At 48.5% G+C, this 20,902-nt stretch overlaps 2 protein-coding genes and 1 long non-coding RNA gene across 4 annotated transcripts in view; 1 reads left to right on the top strand and 2 right to left on the bottom strand.

Moving 5' to 3' along the window:
• Nucleotides 1–2,730: 2,730 nt before the first annotated feature.
• SIN3B (SIN3 transcription regulator family member B) lies at nucleotides 2,731–17,755 on the bottom strand. Of its 2 annotated transcripts, XM_086767234.1 has the most exons (20): nucleotides 17,618–17,755; nucleotides 16,136–16,242; nucleotides 15,727–16,023; nucleotides 15,289–15,442; nucleotides 14,020–14,283; nucleotides 13,481–13,624; nucleotides 13,103–13,225; nucleotides 12,739–12,828; nucleotides 12,200–12,318; nucleotides 11,359–11,566; nucleotides 10,513–10,629; nucleotides 9,899–10,137; nucleotides 9,444–9,627; nucleotides 8,624–9,218; nucleotides 7,990–8,159; nucleotides 7,310–7,483; nucleotides 6,934–7,026; nucleotides 6,522–6,616; nucleotides 5,875–6,079; nucleotides 2,731–5,497 (listed from the first exon to the last, which is right to left on the bottom strand). In XM_086767234.1, exons 3-20 carry the CDS (start codon nucleotides 15,810–15,812, stop codon nucleotides 5,267–5,269), a joined length of 3,291 nt encoding a protein of 1,096 aa, XP_086623360.1. In that variant the 5' UTR covers nucleotides 15,813–16,023; nucleotides 16,136–16,242; nucleotides 17,618–17,755; the 3' UTR covers nucleotides 2,731–5,266. The 2 variants fall into 2 exon arrangements, with proteins under 2 accessions (XP_086623360.1, XP_086623359.1); XM_086767233.1 differs by lacking the exons at nucleotides 15,727–16,023; nucleotides 17,618–17,755 and adding an exon at nucleotides 16,974–17,070.
• Nucleotides 17,704–20,902, top strand: part of LOC147597584 (uncharacterized) — a 12,874-nt gene continuing 9,675 nt past the window's right edge. Inside the window, exon 1 of the long non-coding RNA XR_015261147.1 lies at nucleotides 17,704–17,834. This is a non-coding gene — a long non-coding RNA (uncharacterized LOC147597584). The remainder of the gene's footprint in view (nucleotides 17,835–20,902) is intronic.
• Nucleotides 19,405–20,902, bottom strand: part of LOC104480349 (NACHT domain- and WD repeat-containing protein 1-like) — a 3,190-nt gene continuing 1,692 nt past the window's right edge. The window contains exons 4-5 of the mRNA XM_086767667.1: nucleotides 20,546–20,605; nucleotides 19,405–19,999 (exon numbers count right to left, since the gene is read on the bottom strand). Coding sequence (XP_086623793.1) covers nucleotides 19,415–19,999; nucleotides 20,546–20,605 — 645 coding nt within the window. The 3' untranslated portion in view covers nucleotides 19,405–19,414. The remainder of the gene's footprint in view (nucleotides 20,000–20,545; nucleotides 20,606–20,902) is intronic.

Raw genomic sequence — 20,902 nt, 5'->3', positions numbered from 1 at the left:
TTCCATGAATGCAACGCTGGCCCTGCCTTTCCCAGCCACTGGCTCTGTGAGCATCTGAGCCTTCGCAGAACCACAAGGCACAGAAAACTTCCACTGACTGCTGAAACAGAAACAACGGCCCCTTGAACTGGATCCCTTCTACTTCTCCCCATCTACTCTGCCCTGGTGAGACCCCACCTGGAGTACTGTGTCCAGTTCTGGAGCCCCCAACACAAGAGGGACATGGACCAGTTGGAGAAGGTCCAGAGGAGGCCATGAAGATAAAAGGGCTGGAGCACCTCTCTTATGAGGCCAGGCTGAGAGAGTTGGGGCTGTTCAGCCTGGGGAAGAGGAGGCTCCGGGGAGACCTGATAGCGGTCTTCCAGTACCTCAAGGGGGCCTACAAGAAAGATGGGGAAAGGCTGTTTAGTAGGGCCTGTTGCGATAGGACGAGAGGTAATGGTTTTAAAATAGAGGGGGGTAGATTTAGATTAGAAATTAGGAAAAAATTTTTTACGATGCGAGTTATAGAACACTGGAACAGGTTGCCCAGAGAGGTGGTGGAGGCCCCATCCCTGGAAACGTTCAAGGCCAGGCTGGATGAGGCTCTGAGCAACCTGATCTAGTCAGGGATGTCCCTGCTCCTTGCAGGGGGGGTGGATTAGATGACCTTTGAAGGTCCCTTCCAACCCTAACCGTTCTATGATTCTATGACCCCCCCACCCCAGATTTGTCGCTGCAGGCTCTGGCGCGTACAAGATGACTTCCTGCCTTGGGCACTCTTCCTGACTTTGCCATCACACCAGCTCCCCTTCCTCTCACTTCCTCACCATCACCCTGAGATCCAGCTCCAGGGGATCTCCCTGCTTCTCCTCTCTTCTGCCTGTCCCACAGCTCTCCTGTTCTACTGCGACTCCACCCAGCCTTTTCCCTTGGTTCTGCCACACCTTTTGTGCTCGCATCCTCCTCACTGCTTGTCAGCTTCGTGCTGGTTAATACTTTTGAGGAGATGGGTATTTTTTCAGAACTGCTCTTCTGCGTGCTTGCAGTTTTCACTTCAGAGTGTAGGCAGTCCACCTGAAGCTGTTTTTCAGGAATATTTGAAGTTTATTAGCATCACTACAACTCGCTAGATGGTCTGGGATAGCTACTTTTGCTCCTTTCTCAGCTAGATAACGACGCTGGGGTAGGGGCTCCCTCCCCTGATACAGGGACATCATCCCTTTTCAGCACGGGGTCTCAGGTGATTCTTTTTGGATTCGTCCTTTAGCACAGGTATGGTTTAGAATTCCTAGACTTTAATTTAGTCTTTAATTTTGCTGAGTGGAAGGTAGAGCATACCCCTAGCTTCATTCAGATGGAGTTACTTAGTTCTAATCCAGAGAAATGAGTAAAGCAGGAAGAAAAGCTCAACTCCTGTTTACACACATACTTCTTGACTACCTCTCACTGGCTCACAGCCTCACCTTTCTTGTGTCACCGTGATACGGAAACGTTAAAGAAAAGTCCTGAAATACTAAATACTGAATTCAGGTGCTCCCTTTAGCAATTCTTAATTTAATTTAGAAAACCATTCATTCTTATTCCGTCCTGCAAACCTGACAGATGTTTTGAAGCTATCTTTCTTTGCTATTGCCAAAGCTGTCCACTTGCTGAGCTCTCCAACTGCTCTTGGGTGGTGTCAGACCTAGCTGTCCCTCCCCTTCAGCACAGGGAACGTCCTCTTTGTGAGACGTCCAGGATCTCTGCGAGAAGACTCGTGTAAAGCGGACTGCGTCCTTTGAGACGCCCCTACCGTCATCTTAATGAAATTATCCCATGCAGTTTATGCATGAGAGGATCGTTACTGGGAGAACAACAGCTTGTTTCCCCGTGAGCAAGGAACACGCTGCACAGGCAGCAGAGTCGCCTTTTGTTATGGCAACGGAAGTGTTGAGAATGATGTAAAGGAAACTCCTATCAGATCTGGGTCACATCACTACAGCTTCATTTGCAAAACCCGCAGTTGTTGTGCAGAGTTCACAGGGAGCACAGTTAAACATGTTATTACCCAGGAATTTGGGGAGGGGGAGGGAAAGGCGGGTGGAGGGTTATTTTCATGGTTGGAGTTGCATTGTCTTAACCTGTAGCAGATGTGCTTCTAGATTTCGGAACTGGAATCAGTCGCTTTTTTTTTGACCGTTGTATTTAGCGTGCGAATATGTGGGGGCCAGGCCTGGACCATATTTTTGCGCCACACCTCTCACGGCAAAGGCGCTGCTAGAAATAAACCAATCCGCACAAAGCTAGGCTCTGCTGGCCCTGCACCGAGTTTTTGTTTGAAACCCATCTCTGCGTGGAGCAACGATGCCACCCCATGGGCTCCGTGCTCTCAGCCAGGGACGGGCCTGTGCTCCAAGAGAGGGCTGAAGAACAGAGCCACAGATCCTGTGTGCGCTCTCCTAGCGCGCGCTGCTCACAGGAGAATTATCTCCCTTTTCTGTTAGCTGGCGCGCCAGCTTACCTACGCTTCTGGGCTCTCACTTCTCCGTGTGGGTGAGGTGAAAGATTCGCTGCCTGCCGGCCCAGCGGAAGTGAGCCGGCACACATCTGAAGCATAGATCCTGCAGCCTCTCCTGCAACTGCCTGAGGGACGCTCATCCAGCTTCTCAACTGCATTTTTCTACCATTTAAAATTCAGTTTCAGGTGGAAGACAATCAATCTGGGGCTGGTCAGGAAGTTTAAATTAATTTAAAACGGTGAGAGCCACAGACTTTTAAAATCAATATTTTATTTTACTTGAATGTGCAAATAAATATAAAAAAAAACTACATTCAAAGAGCTGGCAAAGCAATTACAAGCCCAAAAGCAAAGATCCTTCAAAAAAACGGAAGAACAAACTCTTGAATCGAGGTCGTGCTAGCAGATACACGGCGGTCGAGCTTGAACTCTCAGACGTTAGCAAGCCACTCTCAGACCTGCGCTGCCCGCTTATTCCATTCACGTCATTTGCTACGATCGTTTTTGAGACAATAGCACTGTAAAGGGCAAAAGTCTTGCTTAATCTGTTCAGATTATAAATTAAGGTTTACAAAATAAGGATGCTTAAAAATACCTGAAGTACACTTAAAAATGGGGAGATGGAACAGGACGGTGCACGGGCACCTTACGCTCCACGCCTTGGTACGCTTGGGATCTAATGCATTTTAAGCCACAAGTTGAAACCTATTTTCTAGTAAACACTTCTCTGTGTCAGAAAACCATAGAATTTGGCACAGATGTCATCTCCACTGGGAGCCAGCAGAGAAGCGAACAGGACTGAGGCGTGTTTCGTCAAGCTGTCTGGGAGCAAAAGGGGGACGCTGTGCTTTCACCGTCCCTCCGCCCAGCCCTCACACAGCTACGGGGTCGGTGTCTTTTATCACTTTACTGCAACAAGAGCAGGGGAAGGACCTTCAGCTCATTTCAGTAACCAAAATTTAAGAGAGACCCAGACAAGGAGAACATGAGTTCTTGATGAAGAGTCCTCCGCTGGCAGTGGTTGTGCAAGTGCCCATGAATGCCAGAGACTGGCCCCCCTCCTTCCCTCCTACAGATTATTTTGCAAAAAAAGACAAAGAGTCGGTACAGTTTTCTATTAAACATACCCCAAAGGCCAATTTTTCTACTGTCAAGTGAGACAATTGCAAAACCAAATGTTGTACAGTGGAAATAACCCAGGACCAATCCTACAGGCTGCTACTTAGGTCTGGCAGAAATTATAACCTAAAAATCAAAGCCACAGAAAAATATCGGGGTGGAGGGGTTATTCCCCCAAAAGCCAGGAAAAAGTTGGAAGCAGAGCTGAAAGGAGGCTGGAGCTGCCTCAAGATGTTATGTTTGTAATACACTCCATGGACAGCGTGCTTGCCCCTGGCCCCTGAAAAACAAGAGCGAAGTCACAGCAGGGCTGCAGGACAGACACAACTGAATTTTCTTGATTTTTCAACAGATTAAGTCAGACAATCGATGTAGCATTCTGTACAGTTCGGGGTAGGTTTTTGTTAGGTTTTGTTTCAAAAAGGCTTAGACAGGAGTACAGACAGTTCAGTGGAAAAGCTCGTCTCCGATGGCTGTGGCTGGATCTAACAGCACCCGTTACAGATTTCCATGTGTCACTGCAAAAAGAGCCTCTGTGCTGAGCCAGCAGAAACAGCAAATATCCGGGACGAATCGCAGCTCCAGCGCAAACGCTGTGCCGCAGGAGCTCCATCTGCTGATGTTATTTCAGTGGGGCAAGCCCGCAGAACCACCAAGTCCAGGCATGCGGAATGAAAGCGAAGCGCCCGAGAACGCAGTCTCCAGAGGCTGCCAATAAACATGCAAAATAAAAAATAAAATAAAATAAAATAAAAAAAAAGACAAGAAAAGAAAAAGGCCAGACCTCACAATGGATATTTCTCCCCACGCACGTGCTCCAGGCAGCTCCGGATCTGAGAAGGCAGAGGCTGCAGCAGGTCCTAAGTTCACAAAGCACCGCCACAGGATGCGGCGCGCGTCTGCAGCGGGGCAGCTGATGGGCCAGGCCGTCTTGCGCTGCAAATCGGGCTCTTGCCTAGCAATGCAGCTCAGAGAGTTTCTTCCCCTTAGTTTATGCTCCAAAATACTTCGTTGATGAGTGAGAGTTAGAGTGTCTGGTATGCTGTTCACTCTTCTCTCAGTTTTGGCATGTTTCTCACCACAGCACCAGTAGCAAATACTGCATTCATTGCCTGATTAGTACACATCGATAACGAAGCAGCCCGTAGCGGGGCTAGCAATCTGCGCCAGGTGCTCTCAGCCCCCCGGCACTTGGAGGTTACACCAAAGAGTTCTGCAGGCTCCAAGACGGCATAAACGCAGAAAGGGAGGGGACATTAAACCCTTCAACGTGGAAGCAGCTGCCAGCATCTGCTCAAACACCAGCCCAGCTCCACTTCTCCAGCAAAGCCACGACTGGTAGTTCGCCCACAGCCTCACCCCCTCACTCGGCCTTCCGCTACGGGCTGGTCAGCAGCGGCCTCAAGTTAGGAAACTACTAAAACGTGTGTGGCAATGCCGAGAGCCCTCTTCCCATAAAGCTTTTAAAAGTCTCTTTGTGATGGCTGGAGGATTACACTGCAAGGAGACAAGTCTATGCCATATGGAAAATACATCATAATCCAAAGTAAAATGCTGTTTGGATAAATATCATTAATACATAGATTGCATTCCCACCACTATTCGCAGAGTAAATGTGTTTCATCAGCCACGCTCCTACTTGTCTGGATCCCAGAAACAAGTCTCTTCTCACGGTGAAGCTGGACGGCGACTGTACTGAACTCGGTATCTGTTCACCGGGACCCCATGGACATTCACCGTCTCACAAGTTGTTTTACAGGGCACCATCTCCTCGTCTTCGTCTCCCATTAGCCAGTCTTGAACCACATCGACCGCCTCCATGGTCACGTTCTCTTCCAGCCACCTGTTGTGCCACTCCTCAAACTGCTGGTGGTGCTTCAGCAGCACCATGGGCTGTACCTGAAAGCAGGACAGTAAAGATCACCGAGAGGTTTCTGGGGAAGAAGCCGAAACCTTTGCCTCTTTGTCTGAGATGTGCGTGCTTTAAAACACAACACAAACAGTAAAACACGAAACTGCATGCCTGCATTCAAAGATCTCTATTTTTTAATGTTAGCCGCTCCCCCGTAAAATTTGCACGGTAAAGGCTGCTAAACTAAATCAAAGTACAGCGCATCTACCAGCTCTCCTCCGTGTTTCATCCAACATGGAGCAGTAATTTCTGCGTGTAGTTTACAGGAACTCGGCCACAAGACTTCTTGTAGGTACCTGTGTTTTGGCTCACATCCTCAACCTCTGCTGCTGCTCGAGCGACAGAGGAGTAACAGGAGATGTACCTGCTTGGCTCGGCAGAGCGCTCCCCGCCTGTACATGTAATCCTCCGAGTTCATGATGAACATCATTTTGTGGGTGTTGAGCTTGAACCGGCAGTCCACGTTGCAGGCACTTTCCACCCCGATCAGCCTCTTCCAGGAGCTCTTCACTTCGCTACGCAGAGCTCTCACTTGCTTACATTGCCACTTGCGAAACTTTTTCAGGTTTCTAGAACAAAACCAGGATTACAAAGCAGGTGTCACGCTTGGTTATCCATGCTCTTAAGCTAGCAGAGCTGACAGCACGGTATGAAATGTGTATTTCCACATTTAGCTTTCAGACTTTCTCCAGGATCTTCCCCTATACACTCTGACAGGTATTTAGTGGAATGGAAACAAATGAGACCTCAAATTCTTCCCAGAAGGGACTGCTGAGCCAGTCCCACTCCTCTCTAAACGCGGTTTCACAAACAAACCTCAATGCAGCGACCATAAATTTTTTCTTCAGCGTTCTTATGTAGTGCACTGGACTACAGCAGCCCCTTTGGACTCAAAGCGGAGCACGTTTCCCTAGAGTTGATGGTACGGCACATCGCCGAAAGTCACTGCCACGCAGAGAGGAAGCAGGACCAGCTGCTGCAGGTGTGACTCAGGAGAGGGAACGTGCTCACCTTTGCAGAAAGACCGGTTTCAGTAAGAAGCCATCATTCTGGTTGTTTGGAGCTCCTTCTACCCCAACGTACTGCTCCATGTAGTTAGCCAGGTGCTACACAAGAGAGAGAAATTTCAAGTCAGTGTTTGTTCAAGTCAGAACAAACACCGCTGCAAAGAACTAGTTTATTTCCAAGCTGCGTTCTGTGAAGCCGCTGGTATCTCACTCAACCCCAAGCTGATTTATGTTGAAGCTTTTTTGCTAACATACCCATTTCTGTCAATGACCACAGCCCTACAAGTAATCTTCCCACCTCCCAGGTAAACTTCTCCTAGCAAAGTCTCACAGTTTGGAACAAGAAAGCAGGAAAGCATTCTTAGACATGTGCTTTGTCTGTGGTACAGCAGACTCCATGGTCACTGCAATATTACCTGGACTTCCACAGGATCTTCTGTCTGGGTTTCTTCCGTATCCAGCAGCTCAATAGTCATGATCACCTGTCCTTTCCGCTGAAGAAACATTACCTGTAGTAAAGTTACAGGTGCAAGCCGTAGGCCACATGGGTTCACAATAAAACGCTGTATATTCACAGCAAGTCCTTCAGACAACAAATACGAACTAGGAGAGGAGTAAGCAGCACGGCTTTTCAGTGAGCCAGTATGCTACTTTCCTATCTGTGCTCTGGTTTTGGTACCTTCTCTCTGTATCGCTCGCTCTCACCATTGTGGCCTCGGAGCTTCCAATCCCATTTCTCCCAGGTAAAGTGCCACAGTCACTTTATGAAGTTCCCTGGCAGCAAGTTCTTACCTTGAAACAGTTCTCATCTGCCATGCAGCGTTCAGCCTTCCACTGATAGCTGGTCTCCTTTGCTGCCCGGACACACCTAGAGGATAAGTTACCTCCAGCAGCACCTCGCTTCCTTTCATTCAAGTAGAGCTCAACGACCTTCAAGCAGATGTCATCGCTCACTAGATGGTGAAGCTTCCATTAAAAAAGGGGGAATTCAGTCAGCAAGTCTGGGCCAAGTGTTACAAAAGGAGCACAAAACTCAGCACAGCAAAGTTTTAACTCCAGAGATTTCACACATTTCAATCTTTTTCATTACTGTGCAATAAAAGGAACAGAGAAGAGCGAGGGGCTGGTGTGCCTTAACTGTAACAACTACAATTAGAGGGCAGATCTGAGCAAAAAGAACTGCACCTTTTTTTTGCCTTAGATGTATTTTGGCAATGGCAGGATTTTGAAAAGATGGAAACTCAAAAAATGTTGTAAAAGGCCAGGAGGAGTAAATCCTCTAAAAACAGTCCCTGTACTGAAGCAGAAGTATCTCACTGAACTTCCGTTAGCGTGTTTCCCCTACATATATGTTTTCTATGAATTCGTTTGAAGTTTAGGGAGTCCTTGCATTACCTGTGAGAAACCTATCTGTCTAGAGAAGGGGGACGTGCAGCCCCCCAAACACACAGCACAGCTACCAAATTAGTTACCTGGCGGACAATATTCTGCACCAGTTTGTCCATAGTAAAGCCAATATAGGCATGGATAGTGAACATCTCCCTCAGAGTGTCCTCGTACTGCGTTGGGTCAATATTCCCATCCAGCAGACTCCTCACCATATCCAGGAACGCAGGGTAGTACTCCTCCAGCTCCACCTCACCTGGGGAGGGGAAAAATGCAGAGTGAAGTCAAGAACTACGAGGGACAGCGCTGCTCAAGAACCGTGACATTCAGAACCAAGAACGTGCTTACAGACAGACAGTTCTCTTGAAGGAGTGCTGACAGACTGTATCAGTTTTATCTTACGCACTTCCATGGCTACCTCATGTAGTTAACTATTTCGTTTTAAATCAAAGTAACAGATTAATGTGAGACACTTCAGAACATCTGACAACAGTGGGAGCACATGAAGTTTCTATGGACTATGCAGGAGAGCCCTCGGAAGATAAATGACAAACTAGCTATCCTATTAAATTAGCTGTCTCCACAAATCACACAGATGGCAGAGGTTTGTACCTCTACATTCCTTACAGACTTGCCTGCGGGTCCCGGTAACTCAGATATACACAACCGAGCACGAGTATCAGAGCGTTAACAATAGACTATGTCCTGGATTATTCTTACTTGGTTGCTTCAGTCTTAGTTCCATGGCTGGATCATTGTTTTTTTCTTTTCTTCCTTCACAGAGGAGTTTCTCTCTCTCTTTTTCAGTCCGATATTCTAGAAGCTGCTTCTGAGCTTGACGATAAATCTTTAGGAGCCTTGAGCACAGAGTCTGATGAAGGCGGAGGAAGAAATACCAATTATTGTTGACAAAGAATAGACTGTAAACATCATCCAGAGTGTTGTGGGGCTCAGCAGCTGTAACATCACAGAAGGTTGCTTTTGCCTCCAAAGGACTGCTTGGAGGCCCAGGCACGTGTTTTTTGCGTAGCTCAGGAGTATCCAGGTTCTGCCCCTGATGGTTTTCTCTGTCGTCATCTGTTGATTCTTCAGAAATACTGTGCTCGGGGGGCTGAGAGAAAAACAGCTCAGGTATGAAGTGGTGCACTATCTGCCGAATGGTTGCTTGATCCTCCTTTTGGATGGTAGGCTGCCTTTTTACAAAATAGCTGATAAGAGACGCCGCGTCTTCCAAAATTTGCTTATCTTCATAAATAAAGATAAGATGAGGCTCGTTTGTGGATGAACTCCTTCCCTCTGAATGCTGCTCCTGATGCTGTAATCAAGAGACAAATAGATAAAGATCCTTCCAATCCATGCTCAAGAGCCATTCCTGCCAGAAGAAATAAGCCAGTATTAACGCTGTGCTCGGGACAGTCATTTTCGGCTGAGAACTCTTCAGAGCACTACCACTTCAACAAGGTCCCAGGCGCGAGGTAAACATCTAGGTCATACTATAACCGAAGAACACATAGGATGGATGATTTACTAGCATACGCACCTCATCATAGACACTCTCGATTTCATTCAGCAAGCTCTTGGAGCGCAAAGCTTTGGTGTCATTTTGTTTGAAGTTGACGGCCTGGTGGTCGAGGGACTTCAGGTAGGCTTTCTCATACTGCTCCCGCCAAATTTTGTTGAAACCCTGCTGGGCTTCCCGCCATTCTTCCTCTTTTGCTTTCAATCTGTATAAAAGTATAATCTATTTCAGCTCAAAAAGGCAACCACGGAAATACACACGAAGTAGAATCACAGAAGTACTTTTAATGTAGCCAACTGTGATGCACCAAAGACTTTTCAGTGTTCCTGGAAGTAATAAATAAATAAATAAAGCACCACCGCTGAAGATGAGCTATCCTTTGAAACAACATCTACAGAAAACAGTTGTTTAAAAATGCTTCAAACATTCTTTATCAGTTTCTTAAAGAAGCCAGGAGAACACAGAAAGGGAATTACCTCTTAAGAACAACAGGAACTGCAGTAACTGGGTTTTTCTTAAGACTTTCAATGATCTCTGGTGCTTTATCACCATAGATGCGGTAGATGGCCCTGCGCTGGATCACTTCTGATGTTCCTCCCAGGCAATCATCCAGTCGAAATTTCTCCTGATCCTCTTGAGTCAGTCGTGACAGTTTTTTCTGCACACTCTCCAGCACACGTATCGTGGCTAAATTGGTCTCCAAGACCACATCCAACTGTCAAGCGTTCACAAAAGACACAGTGTAAGAACAGGCATAGCAGGAAAATGGAGCCCAGCAGCGTGCAGGCTTGTGGCATGCATTCCATCCCCACTGGGTGGAGCTAAGAAGCATCAGCGAGGTTTCTTACTGGAAAATACACCTCCACCAGTTGTCCCAAAGGTAACATGCTTTTTAAAACTGCACTCATATCTAGAAAGAACTATTAGACTCTAGGAAAGTTGAAAACACCAAACTCTAGCTCAAACTAACAAACAGGAATACAATTTTCAGTGGCTGGCCACCAATTAATTCAGTCAAAATCCTCAGAGCTAGAAGGTTTGCTTTCGGAGGAGGGAGATAGGCAGAAAAGAAGCTCAGTGGCAGAGCTACCTCAAACCGCTCATCTTCACAGCGGTGCAACTGCTCCTCATAAGGAGTCTTCTTGGAGCTGACAAAAGTGGAGTCTTCAGACCAGGATGGAAATGAAACCCAGGTATCATTTAACACCTGCAACAGCGCAAAGACATGACATTGAACTGAGCCTTAGGAGCCCGGAGCTGTTCTCATGGGGTCTGATACTTCTGTTTTATTTCTGCACAGTTCTTCCCTGAGTTTCTATGGGAAGTTTCAGACCTAGTTCACAAGGCACGGTCATGACTGCTCCTCAGAAGATTAGAGGTCTGTGTGGAACTGTGCCAAGGCCCTGCTCAAAAAGCTCAAAAGCACCTTCACTATCATCTCACAAACCACAGAGGTCACTCTGCGTAATCAGCAACTGCAAGTAAAGGAGGTAAGAGTTGCCAGCAACAGCGAGAAGCGGGAGCACACATGCTGCAATGTCTGCTCTCACTGAGAACAGTGCCTAAGACACTGGCTCACAGGGCTCTTTCAGGAGAAAAACTGTTTCTAAAGGCCACGTTAGTCCACTGCTGGAAAATTAATTTCAGGCTATTTAATATTATTTTCTTTCTATCAGAATAAATTTGTGTATGCACACAGACTCAAAAGACATTAAAGTGAAAGACGCGATTTGAAATGGGCTTAGACAAAATGAGTAAAATGCACGTGGATACTCTTATTTCAATCAATTGGATGAATAACCGATGTGAGATTAAAGCTGACTAATCAGCATTCAAGAGGGGAGCCCACACGCAGAAGCTGCAGTGCCAATGACCCCACTTAAATTATGTAAGTGCAGTATGTGTTCAGAGGTTGAACAGGCTGATCCCAAAGTACCTCCTTGCAAATGGCTGTTCTTCCACTGCACTTGGGCTGCTGATAGGTTTTTGGGAGAGCCCGGTAACTTGATCCTATGCGTTTGCAGGAAGCATAATCAATTTCCCGACTCATTCCATCCCCAGATCGGTCGCTCAGTGGAGAAGCAAACGAAAGCTCTTTCACGCCAAGAAAGGACTTGAACTGTGCAAAGAGTTCTGGAAATTTCCTTCAAAAACACAAGTAAGTGTATTTTGTTACTTCACTCTGACTATTTTAGGGTAGCTAACATGTGCCATAGAAGTGAGGGAGAAAATCTAAACAAACTTAGCACTCCAGTAATAAATCTTTCACCAACGTTTTACCTCTGTTATCATTCTCTCTGAATTGCTTTATGTTCTTTTTGACTTTAAGCAGGAAAAGAACCTCCCTTCATAACTTCACAAATATTCGCCTTAACTGAGGAGTCGCTTTGCCATGTGACTCTCCTTCTGTTGGAAGCCAAACAGCACAGGAGGCTCACATCAGAGCTAGACCTATTTATGTGTGAACAGAGATCACCCTCCAAAATTCATGAGATTCTCTGCTCTCAATTATTTAGTATAACATCAGGTGGTCTGCTGCTTGCGAGGCTTTAAATGTCCTCTTCAAAACGCTCTTTACGAGCTGTGTAGATATGTTAAAGATTAAGATTTTATTACTCATCTTTTTGGACGAGCCTTCAATTTCTTGCCTGCTACCTAGAAGATATTTCTGAAGTTAAATTCAAAACTTCAGTAATGAAGTTCACAATGTCTAGCAGAAAGTAACAGAGTAAGACCTAAAAAATATGACACAGCGGAGATGACAGTCAGTAACTTACCCTAAAAACGGTGTAACTAGCTGGAGCAACTCAGAGCCAGAGACCAACTCCTGGTTGAACAGAGCAATGCAACGAAGAAAATTTTCATAGACTTCTTGACTCTTCAGCACCCTACGCACCTAAAGCACAGTTTAGAGAGAAATTATCAGATCACTTCAACACCACTTTTATTTAATTCGTATTCTAAATAGTCTGAACCATGGGTACAGTGACAAACCTCTGTCTACACTGCAACGTAAAAAAATGCCAAGTGTAAAAGAAAATCTAGTAACTACAGATGGTACCATGAGGAAACATCATTGAAAAATAGAGAAAACCATGTCTGTGAGAGACGTGTATTCAGGAAAAGGTTAATTACCAATTTCTATTCATCTTCCAAACGCATCTATTTTCTCTTCTCTTGGTCTGTCTTTCTCTACCACTTGAAAAGTCAGGCAATTGCTACGTGCTGACAGATTGTATAGCAAACCAACCAATTAATAACCACAAAAAAGGATGAAAATAAGTCCACAGAATGTGAGGACAGGGCAAATACTGACCTTGTCAAAGAAGGAAAACTCTTGCAGCGTTCCGTATTTTCCCACTGTCGCTACCGACAGATCTTTGGTACCTCGCAGTTTCATTTTCTTCTGTCAAAAGAACAAGCAGTTATACTCAAAAGGGTGTGACTGAAATGCTATCAAATTCCTCTTTGCTGACGCGTAACAGCGCTCTGCAAAGGCTGAAGCTCTGTATTTCCCAAATAGAGATCCAGCACTGCTGTGTCAAGTCCTCCAATTTTATTTCTCCTACCTAACACCTACACACCTCAAAGATACTACTCATTACAACTTTATCTAAGCAATTATCTAAACACAATGAGTAATATCAGGTTCCTCTAAGTTTTCACTTGCTAAAAGATACCTTTGCTGGGCCAGAAACAGGACGCAACAACAGCGGTCTGGATCGCTTTTTACTCTGCTCCAGATTCTTCTCATGCTCAGTTTTCTGGACACTGTTCACTTCACACGGTCCATTCCCTGTGAACTGAAGCAAACAAATAATGATTTCAATGTTCTCTTCTCGACTGGCGCAAATAAAGAATCCGACACATCTGAACAGCACAGAGAGCATGTAGGTAAGTCGTCTGTTCTGCAAAACTGCGAACGACGAAGAGGAGCAAAGTTCATCTACTGGCTGTAGGTTTTTCCATCGTGTTTTGCATTCCTAAAGCTTCCTCATGTATTCTACACACAAACAGCCAGCATTCAGTATTCTGCCTCGTTCTAAGCATACACGTACCAAAGACCTTTTGGCCTCTGGGAGGAACTGTCCAAACTCAGAGAGCAGATCCTCCTGCCCTCTGAACAGATTTGCTACTTCGGTAAACACTTCTTCCTCTGACATGCCTCGAAAGGGTCGGCCTTTAGTGTTCAGCTGTTCTTTCTGAAAAAGATACACACAGATGTTAAACAGAGTCAAAAACATTCTTCGCTCTGCAAGAAAACTCAGCCAAAAACCTTACGCTACACAAACCTGAAATAACTACCAGATAGCCCAAGGGTCTCGCAGTGCATCCTTTCACACAGAGTATCGCTCAGTCGACTGAAGGTTAGTAAAGACAGATCTAGATACAACTACTTTACACCTCGAACCCGGGAAAATTCTACAATTTTCACACTTTTGTCACTTCATGTGAATATCTATGAGGGAATTGTTGGACTAAGGCTAGTGCTTGGGAACTGTGCAAGCCTGTTCAATAGGCAGACATTTCATTTGACAGCAGCCACTCAAACAGCTACACTGCAAACCCACAATCCCGTATATGGAGGACTTTTTACCTGGTAAGTATGAAGAATTTCTAAAAAGGATCTGTAAATCTCTGGATGGTCAAGGAAGCGTGTTTTGATCTTATTCACATAACTGATAGCATTATTGAACTCTACAGAATCAGACTCCAAAGGAATTTGGGATTTATCTTCCTTGTATGGAAGCTGCTGCCTGAACTCCTCGGAGCAGTCACTGTGATTGTGTGAATTCTCCTGGGAGTAATGCAACAACAGCCCGCTGCCAGGGAGAGCGCTGGGAACCGGCTCAGAGGGCACCTAGTGGCATAAGACACACAAGACAGTGATTTGTAGAGAAACATAGATGCAAGTTCAACAATCTAGCATCAGGATTTTCGAGCTGTTTAGCTAAAAATACTACCCAGCGAAGAAGAAAGAAAAAAGATTTAATTAGCCAATAAATTTCCCTACCTAGTTTACTAACATCATCCGTTAAAAACTCCCGTAGGTCGTGTCTGGCTATGAACCATGTGACGCATTACCGCTGTCGACTGTCGCTGCGTTAGCCACTACCCTTGAGAGGGTGTACCAAACAACACGCACTGCAGCTTCTGTCGCCGCTGTTTTATTTCAGAGGAACTGTCACTTTTAAGAAGTATATTAAAATGTAAGGCTCTTAAAGATTCTGAATTTCTAAGCTACAGAGAGATCTAAGGGAACTGAGATCTAAAAGATATTTACTGCTACTAATTAGAGTTAAACCACAAGTTTATCAGTAGAATTCAGGTAATAGCTCTGTTTCAGCCTCCACAACCACACAACAACAACAACTACAAAGAAGCAGAGGCCAATATTCTCCATCGGTATTACAGCAGATGTCTTTCACTGCAGGCTGTTAGCAGTTGCGTGGCAGTACTTGAGACGTATTTTTTGCCTATGGCCTAAACAGATTTCCCAGTTTCTCCGTGGAAGACTGGAAAAGCGATTCTTCCAGGATCTCTTTTGGAAATTTGTCACTACACACACCCCGCACTGAGAATCTATATAAATGAGTCAAGCCAATTACAATTTCGGTTTTCAAATCTGCCTGAAGTATTTGAAGCAGCACTTCATGCAGGAATATCATTCTAGTGCTAAACTAACAACTAGTTTGAGAATAAATATTTCAATTTATATTAGACCTATTATCGTAGACTGAAAACCATCTAAAAACTTCAGCAACATGCGATACAAATAAATCCACGCAGCCTAAACTGTGCAAGAGATGTGTACAGTGATACACGTAACAGAATTTACTTAGCGAGTATGAGCTCTGTAACCTACCTGACTATTCAAAGGTGACTGTATACTTAATTTCCCGTTCTTTGGAATTTCTATCCTGTAGCCCAGAGGGAGGAAAGCATTGAATCCTACAATGAGGTCAGGATGCTCATGGAAAAGCTGTGAAACACGTCGAATTACTCCAGGTGTGTCGATGCTAAAACGAGAAGAGTTTGTTACTTGCGTCCAAATCGGAAATATAAGTCCAGCAAATTACAGAGGTACGTGAATCATAGAATCATAGAATCATAGAACGGTTAGGGTTGGAAGGGACCTTCAAAGGTCATCTAGTCCAACCCCCCTGCAAGGAGCAGGGACATCCCTGACTAGGTCAGGTTGCTCAGTGAAGCCGCAGCCTGACTTCTTAGAGATACAATTTTTTAACAAACAAGTTTGGCAACCTCAGACCTAGAAATTAGCCCAAGCAGAGGTAATGACTACCATCCACTGCAGCCTCGTACCGGGAGCGTTGTCGGCAGAGAGGAGATACGAGTGTGCAGGTTACCCCAAACGGGCGAGAGCGCCATCACCTCTAGGGCCGGCAGGTCACGGAGAGGCTCTGCACTCACGCTGCTTCGCTTATTTTCCAGATCAGCGTTTCAGAGTGGGAACTAAAACAGATCTGCCTTCTCCGGTGGATTTTGTCTCTGGAAAATGATGGGATGGACAGAGACCCTCCACCTCCGGTGTCTAACGACTGCACGAATGGGGGACAGGCCAGCAGGGTGGCCTGTGTGTCTGCGGAGGTGGAAAGATGGTGTGAAGGCTGGGGCACCCTGGAAAGGCAGAGACCACCGCACAGGCTGAGCAGCTCCCTGGAGCAGCCCTGGGGCCAGGGCCTGGGCTTTACCTCTGGCTCTTGAACTCTTTCATGATCTCCAGGAAGCCGTTGTAGGTGGCGGGGTCGCTGCCGAAGCGGATCTTCACCTGGTCCAGGTAGGAAAGCGCATCCTCTACCTGCAGAGCGAGAACGCAGGTGAGGCCCAGAAAGGGGGAACAGGCCGTCGGGCACCCCACCGCCCCAAAATGGAGGCAAGGACACCCCCTGGCACTGCGGGAGGTGGGAACGGGCCCCGGGCAGAGCCCCACAGCACCGGGGAAAGGGGAGCAGCCTGCGGAGGGGCACACGCTACCAGATGAGGAGGCCTTGAGGAAGGCAGGCCCACCGTACTGGGGAGGGTGGGCCTCGCGGTGCTGCGGGAAGATGGCAGGGCACGGAGCGGGGCACGGTACCGGGGAGAGGGGCACCCCCGGGGAGGGTGACGGCGGTACCGGGGGAGAACAGCTGGGCGGGGGGGCGGGCACGGCATAGGGGAGGGGGAGACAGGAGCAGGGGGGCCTCACGGTACCGGAGGAGGAGGACTCAGGCCCCAGGGGACCCCGCGGTACCGGAGAAGGAGGGCGGGGGTGCCCCGCGGTACCGGGGGAGAAGGCCCCGGGACACCCCACGGTACCGGCGCGCGGGGCGGGGGGGATACAGACACCGGGGGCGGGTTCGGTGCCACGGACGGGGCGGGGCAGGTCACGGCGGGGAGGGCAGGGCCGTCCCGGAGCCGGGGGGCTCGGGGGGGTCCGAGGGCGGCGGGGAGCGGCCGTTCGCGGGGGCGGAGGGAAGGGGGAAATCACGGCGATCCCGGCGGGGGTGGCCGCGGGGGTTGCGGAGAGGGGGGGGGGGTCGCCGCACTCACATGCACCGGCAGCTTCTCTTGCGCCGCGGCCCGGCCGCCGCCGCCGCCCCAGCGCGACGCGCTGCCCCCCCGGCCGCCGCCGCCCCCCGCCGCCATGTTGGGAGTCGGGCAGCACCGCGCCCCCCGCGTCCGCCCCCCCCCAACCCCCGGCCGCCGTCAGCGCGTGCGGAACGCCTGCCGAACGCCTGCGTCAGCGCGCACGGCGCGCGCCGCGCCGCGGAACCTTCGCGGCCGCCGTCGGCTCCGCTTCCGGCCGTTCAACCGGTCACGGCGGGAACCGCGCCCCAGGCGGCTGCTCGGCGGGAGGGGGAGCGGCGCGGGCCCGGCCCCGGTGAGCGGCCTCGAGGGGGGCTGGAGCTGGGTCCCTAAGGGGGCAGCGGCGGCCCGAGTCCCCGGTGCCTCTGTGCCGGGAACCGGTGGCCCTGGCGGGAAGGGGAGCGCCGAGGTGGGGCGCGGGAAGGCCGCGGTGCCCGGTGCCCGCCGGCGGCTGCTCCTCCTCCTCAGCTTCGGCCGGGCCGCGGTCGGTGGTGCCCACCGGCCGTGCCTGCTCCGGCGTAGCTGGGTGAAACCGCAGAGCCGTGGGAGGGTTTGTGCTGGAAGGGGCCTTGCCAGTGGCGGGTTTGGGGTTTATTTTTCCTGTTCACCTTCCTTACGCGGTTGTCGCTGTGCTGCGCGGCGGCGGCGCCGCGCCAGGGTGTCGGCAGGCTCTGGGTGACCACCGCGAGCGAGCTTTCAGCGGCGCTCGGTGTTGCGATTCCGGGACGCTAACGCAAAAAGACAGAAAGAGAAACCTGCAAGCTCAGTCCCGGGTGTGGATGCGGGTTTATCGTACTCGTCTTTGCTTTTGACACCGCTGAACAGGTCTGAGAGAGCTTTTTGGTATGAATCAGGCTCCCAGAAGAATTTCCTTGGTGGTGCTGCAGCTTGTTCGAGTTTTGCCCATCTTTCTCTCTGGATTTTACCGTACAACGTTCTGGAGTGGGTTGCACTGACGAGGGGTGGTCTGAGGGCAGTGAAACTCCTCACGGATTGTGTAACCAACTCTTGGTATTGCAGACAAATCCGTCTGCAGTCGGTACGGTTCCGTTAGCAGTTGCGTGTGCGCACTGTACAGCCAGCTGTGGAAACCAAACACAGAATGAGGAGTTTACTGTGCAGGGGGGCTGGACTGAAAATATGGCACTTCTGTCAAATGGCCCCTTGTCAGCAGACAACTTGAACTGGGTGGAACTGGGTTGCATGAAGAGCAAGGAGGAGGGGTGGGGGGGCGGAATAAGCCATGCTGTTTGTTTTTCCTTGGGGCATTGTAGGGTATATGCATAATAAAAACTTACAGAGGCCTTTCTTGCTTTGTCCTGAAACTCGCTGCTGATATTTGAGCCCAGAAAAGTTCTTCTCTGCCGTGTGCTGGAATGGCAGCGTCCAGTTGCGAGGCTAATGAAGCTGCCTCTGAGTTCACAGCCTCTGTTCTGACACTCGTACAGGCTGTCGCTGTGTGACACGTTTCCCTCCTTATGACAGGAAGGGTGCTACACGCCTGTTTAACGCAGGAAGGAGTACAGACTTTCTTGCAGTTGTTAGCATTTCACAGTTACTCACCACTTGCAACATCCCAGCCTGTGACGGACTGATGCAGCGACCCAGTGTACAAGCACTTATCATCCTTTGAGAAGGCAGATGCCTTTCGGGAGAGAGGTGGGCTGGAAATGGATGGTTAGGGTTAGATGGTGGTGCTGGTAAATACAGGTTGAAGTGAAGATGCCTTCAGAGTATTCAGTGGTTATTCGGTGCGTAAGAACAGAGGTAATAAATAAAGATTTTTACAAGAGTGATCCTCAAAGGAGGATGGGGGGTATCAGAAAATAAAGGCCCTTGCTTGTGAGGCTGTGCAGGAAAGGGAGCCTGGTGTGGCTGTACAAAAGCCCGTTGTTCCACCTCTGGAAGGGAGTAGCTCAGATGTGTCTGTTGTGTTTTGTCAGGTGAAAGAGCAACAGCGTTCATCCAGTCTCCTCCATTGCTTTTTTTTTTTTGCCCTACTGGATTCTCCTGAGCTGGCCCAATTTATCCCTTCTGTTGCTCTTGTTAACTTGTGAAGTCTCATTTTCTTCACTGGTTTGTGTCATCTAGCTTACACCGGCTACGTGAGCAGTAACGAGCTGTAGATAAGTAACTCCTGTGGCTCATGTTTAGCCTCAGAGCGGTGTTAACAGCACCGATTCACTTGCGCTGTCAAGGTGTCGGTGCTGTCTGTCTAGATGTCAGGATGCCTTAAAATCACGCCTAGATGCTGAGAATAGCGTGCTGCCTGTCGCTCTGAACAGCAACGTGCAGGGTGTGGGTGTTCTCTTTGAGAGCTGGGAATCCTGGCAGTTGGATCCTCCCTGCCAGCTCAGGGCAGTCGGTAATCGACTATTGACGCTCTCTTACTACTGTAGTGCCTCCTAATAGCACATCTCGTGTTCCTGCTGACAGAACTCCAAGGCCCAGAGGTGCTGCAGAGAATCTTCAGATCCGCTGAGTGCCCGCCGCTCTCCGCGGCTGCTTTCCGAACAAGAGAACTGGCTTCTGTGACCTTCCAAAGGAAAAACTTGGTCCCGAGGGCAGATGTAAAGGAATGAGTCCCCGCTAGTCAGGCCGTAGAGGACTCTGTAATCTGCAAGGACAGCCACTCTGGAAATCAGAGAGCCAGGGATCTGGGCTTTAAAGGTGTAGGCGGGCCCGTCGATCACTGCGCATGGATCCGCAGGGATAATATCCACCACGAGGACTGAATCATTGTGGGCTATGGCAAGCTGCTTTTCCTGCTTGTTGATTGCCATGTCGTTGACTGGTTTCTGTGACTCTGGAGGTGGGGTGCATGCTACGTCCTGCCTGGAGTTCAGTGGAAAGACCAGGACTGTTCCAGATCCAAGCCCAGTGAAAAGGAGCCGGTTTTGCTCAGCTGTTTCCAGGCATCTCACTCGGGCAGAGGTGTCCAGTATGTCACACGCCTCAGCTGGGAAACAGAAGGAAATCAGCAAGTGTTTTTACTCCAACTGCACATGGATGCTTCCCTCAGAAGGGACTCATGATTGGCTCACAATTATTTGTGAAATAATTTGCACATTATTCATATTTCCAGGTTTCCCATGTCATAATAACAAGCAATTGTAGACAAAATCTTTGGAGAGGAGATTAAAAACTCTCCAAGCCTAAAACAAATTTTCCTGAATCTCATGCTTAGAAAAAGCAGAAAGGAAGCAGACTATGCCTGTTGATATTCAGAAAGCCAACCTTACCTTTGCTGTCCCTGTGAATTGTTTTGTTTTCCTCCTACCTCGAATGCAGGCTTAATTTAATGCAATCTTTCTGAGACGCAGTTCACCTTCTGTGGCTTTCCAGATGACAGCTTTACGTCTGTCCTCAGGCTGGGTAAAACAGACGTAGTTCCCTCCATGGGACAGTGCAGCGCAGCCTGTATTTGGGACAGGTGCCAAGGTTTTTTGCTGACGACGGTAAATGAGGTTCCACACTCTTAGATACGGTGCGCTGTGGGAGGCAGAAACCAAAGTGCACAGGGCTGGGAATGTTACTGGTGCTCCCATGCTGTCCAGTATGTCAGTCAGCAGCCCTTGGTCTGATAAACTCCGCACCTGGGAAGAGTTACGGGGGGAGAAGTCAGTGCCTGAGCTACTTTTTCCTTAGTCCTGTTTAAGAGGTAAAACAATATACCGTAACAAACTTGTACAGAAACGTACGTAAAGCCAAAGGATAGCATCCTAACACTAGAAGGCAAAACGCTGAGCAACTACGGGTACCAACGTACTCTAAACCAAGTGTATGAAGCACCTGGAGGCGCTCAGCCCACTTGCTTCCTTTGCTCTGAAAGATCTCCAGTTAGATCCCAGGGATCCTGGCCTGTCCTGGCTGTTTACCTGTTTCTTTGGCAA

This window comes from Chlamydotis macqueenii, chromosome 26 (assembly GCF_036417535.1).
Source record: "Chlamydotis macqueenii isolate bChlMac1 chromosome 26, bChlMac1.mat, whole genome shotgun sequence".
Lineage (NCBI taxonomy): Eukaryota > Metazoa > Chordata > Aves > Otidiformes > Otididae > Chlamydotis > Chlamydotis macqueenii.
This window is presented reverse-complemented; position numbering and strand designations above follow the sequence as displayed.

Bases quoted from the DNA above. Each gene is read 5' to 3' on its own strand.
- SIN3B (XM_086767233.1), bottom strand. From the start codon at position 17,069: ATGGCGGCGGGGGGCGGCGGCGGCCGGGGGGGCAGCGCGTCGCGCTGG. The intron at 10,630-11,358 runs GTACTTTGGGAT...GCGCTGTTGCAG, and splicing joins GAACAGCCATTTGCAAGGAG to GTGTTAAATGATACCTGGGT. The intron at 7,484-7,989 runs GTAACTAATTTG...TTTTAATGGAAG, and splicing joins TGCAGAATATTGTCCGCCAG to CTTCACCATCTAGTGAGCGA.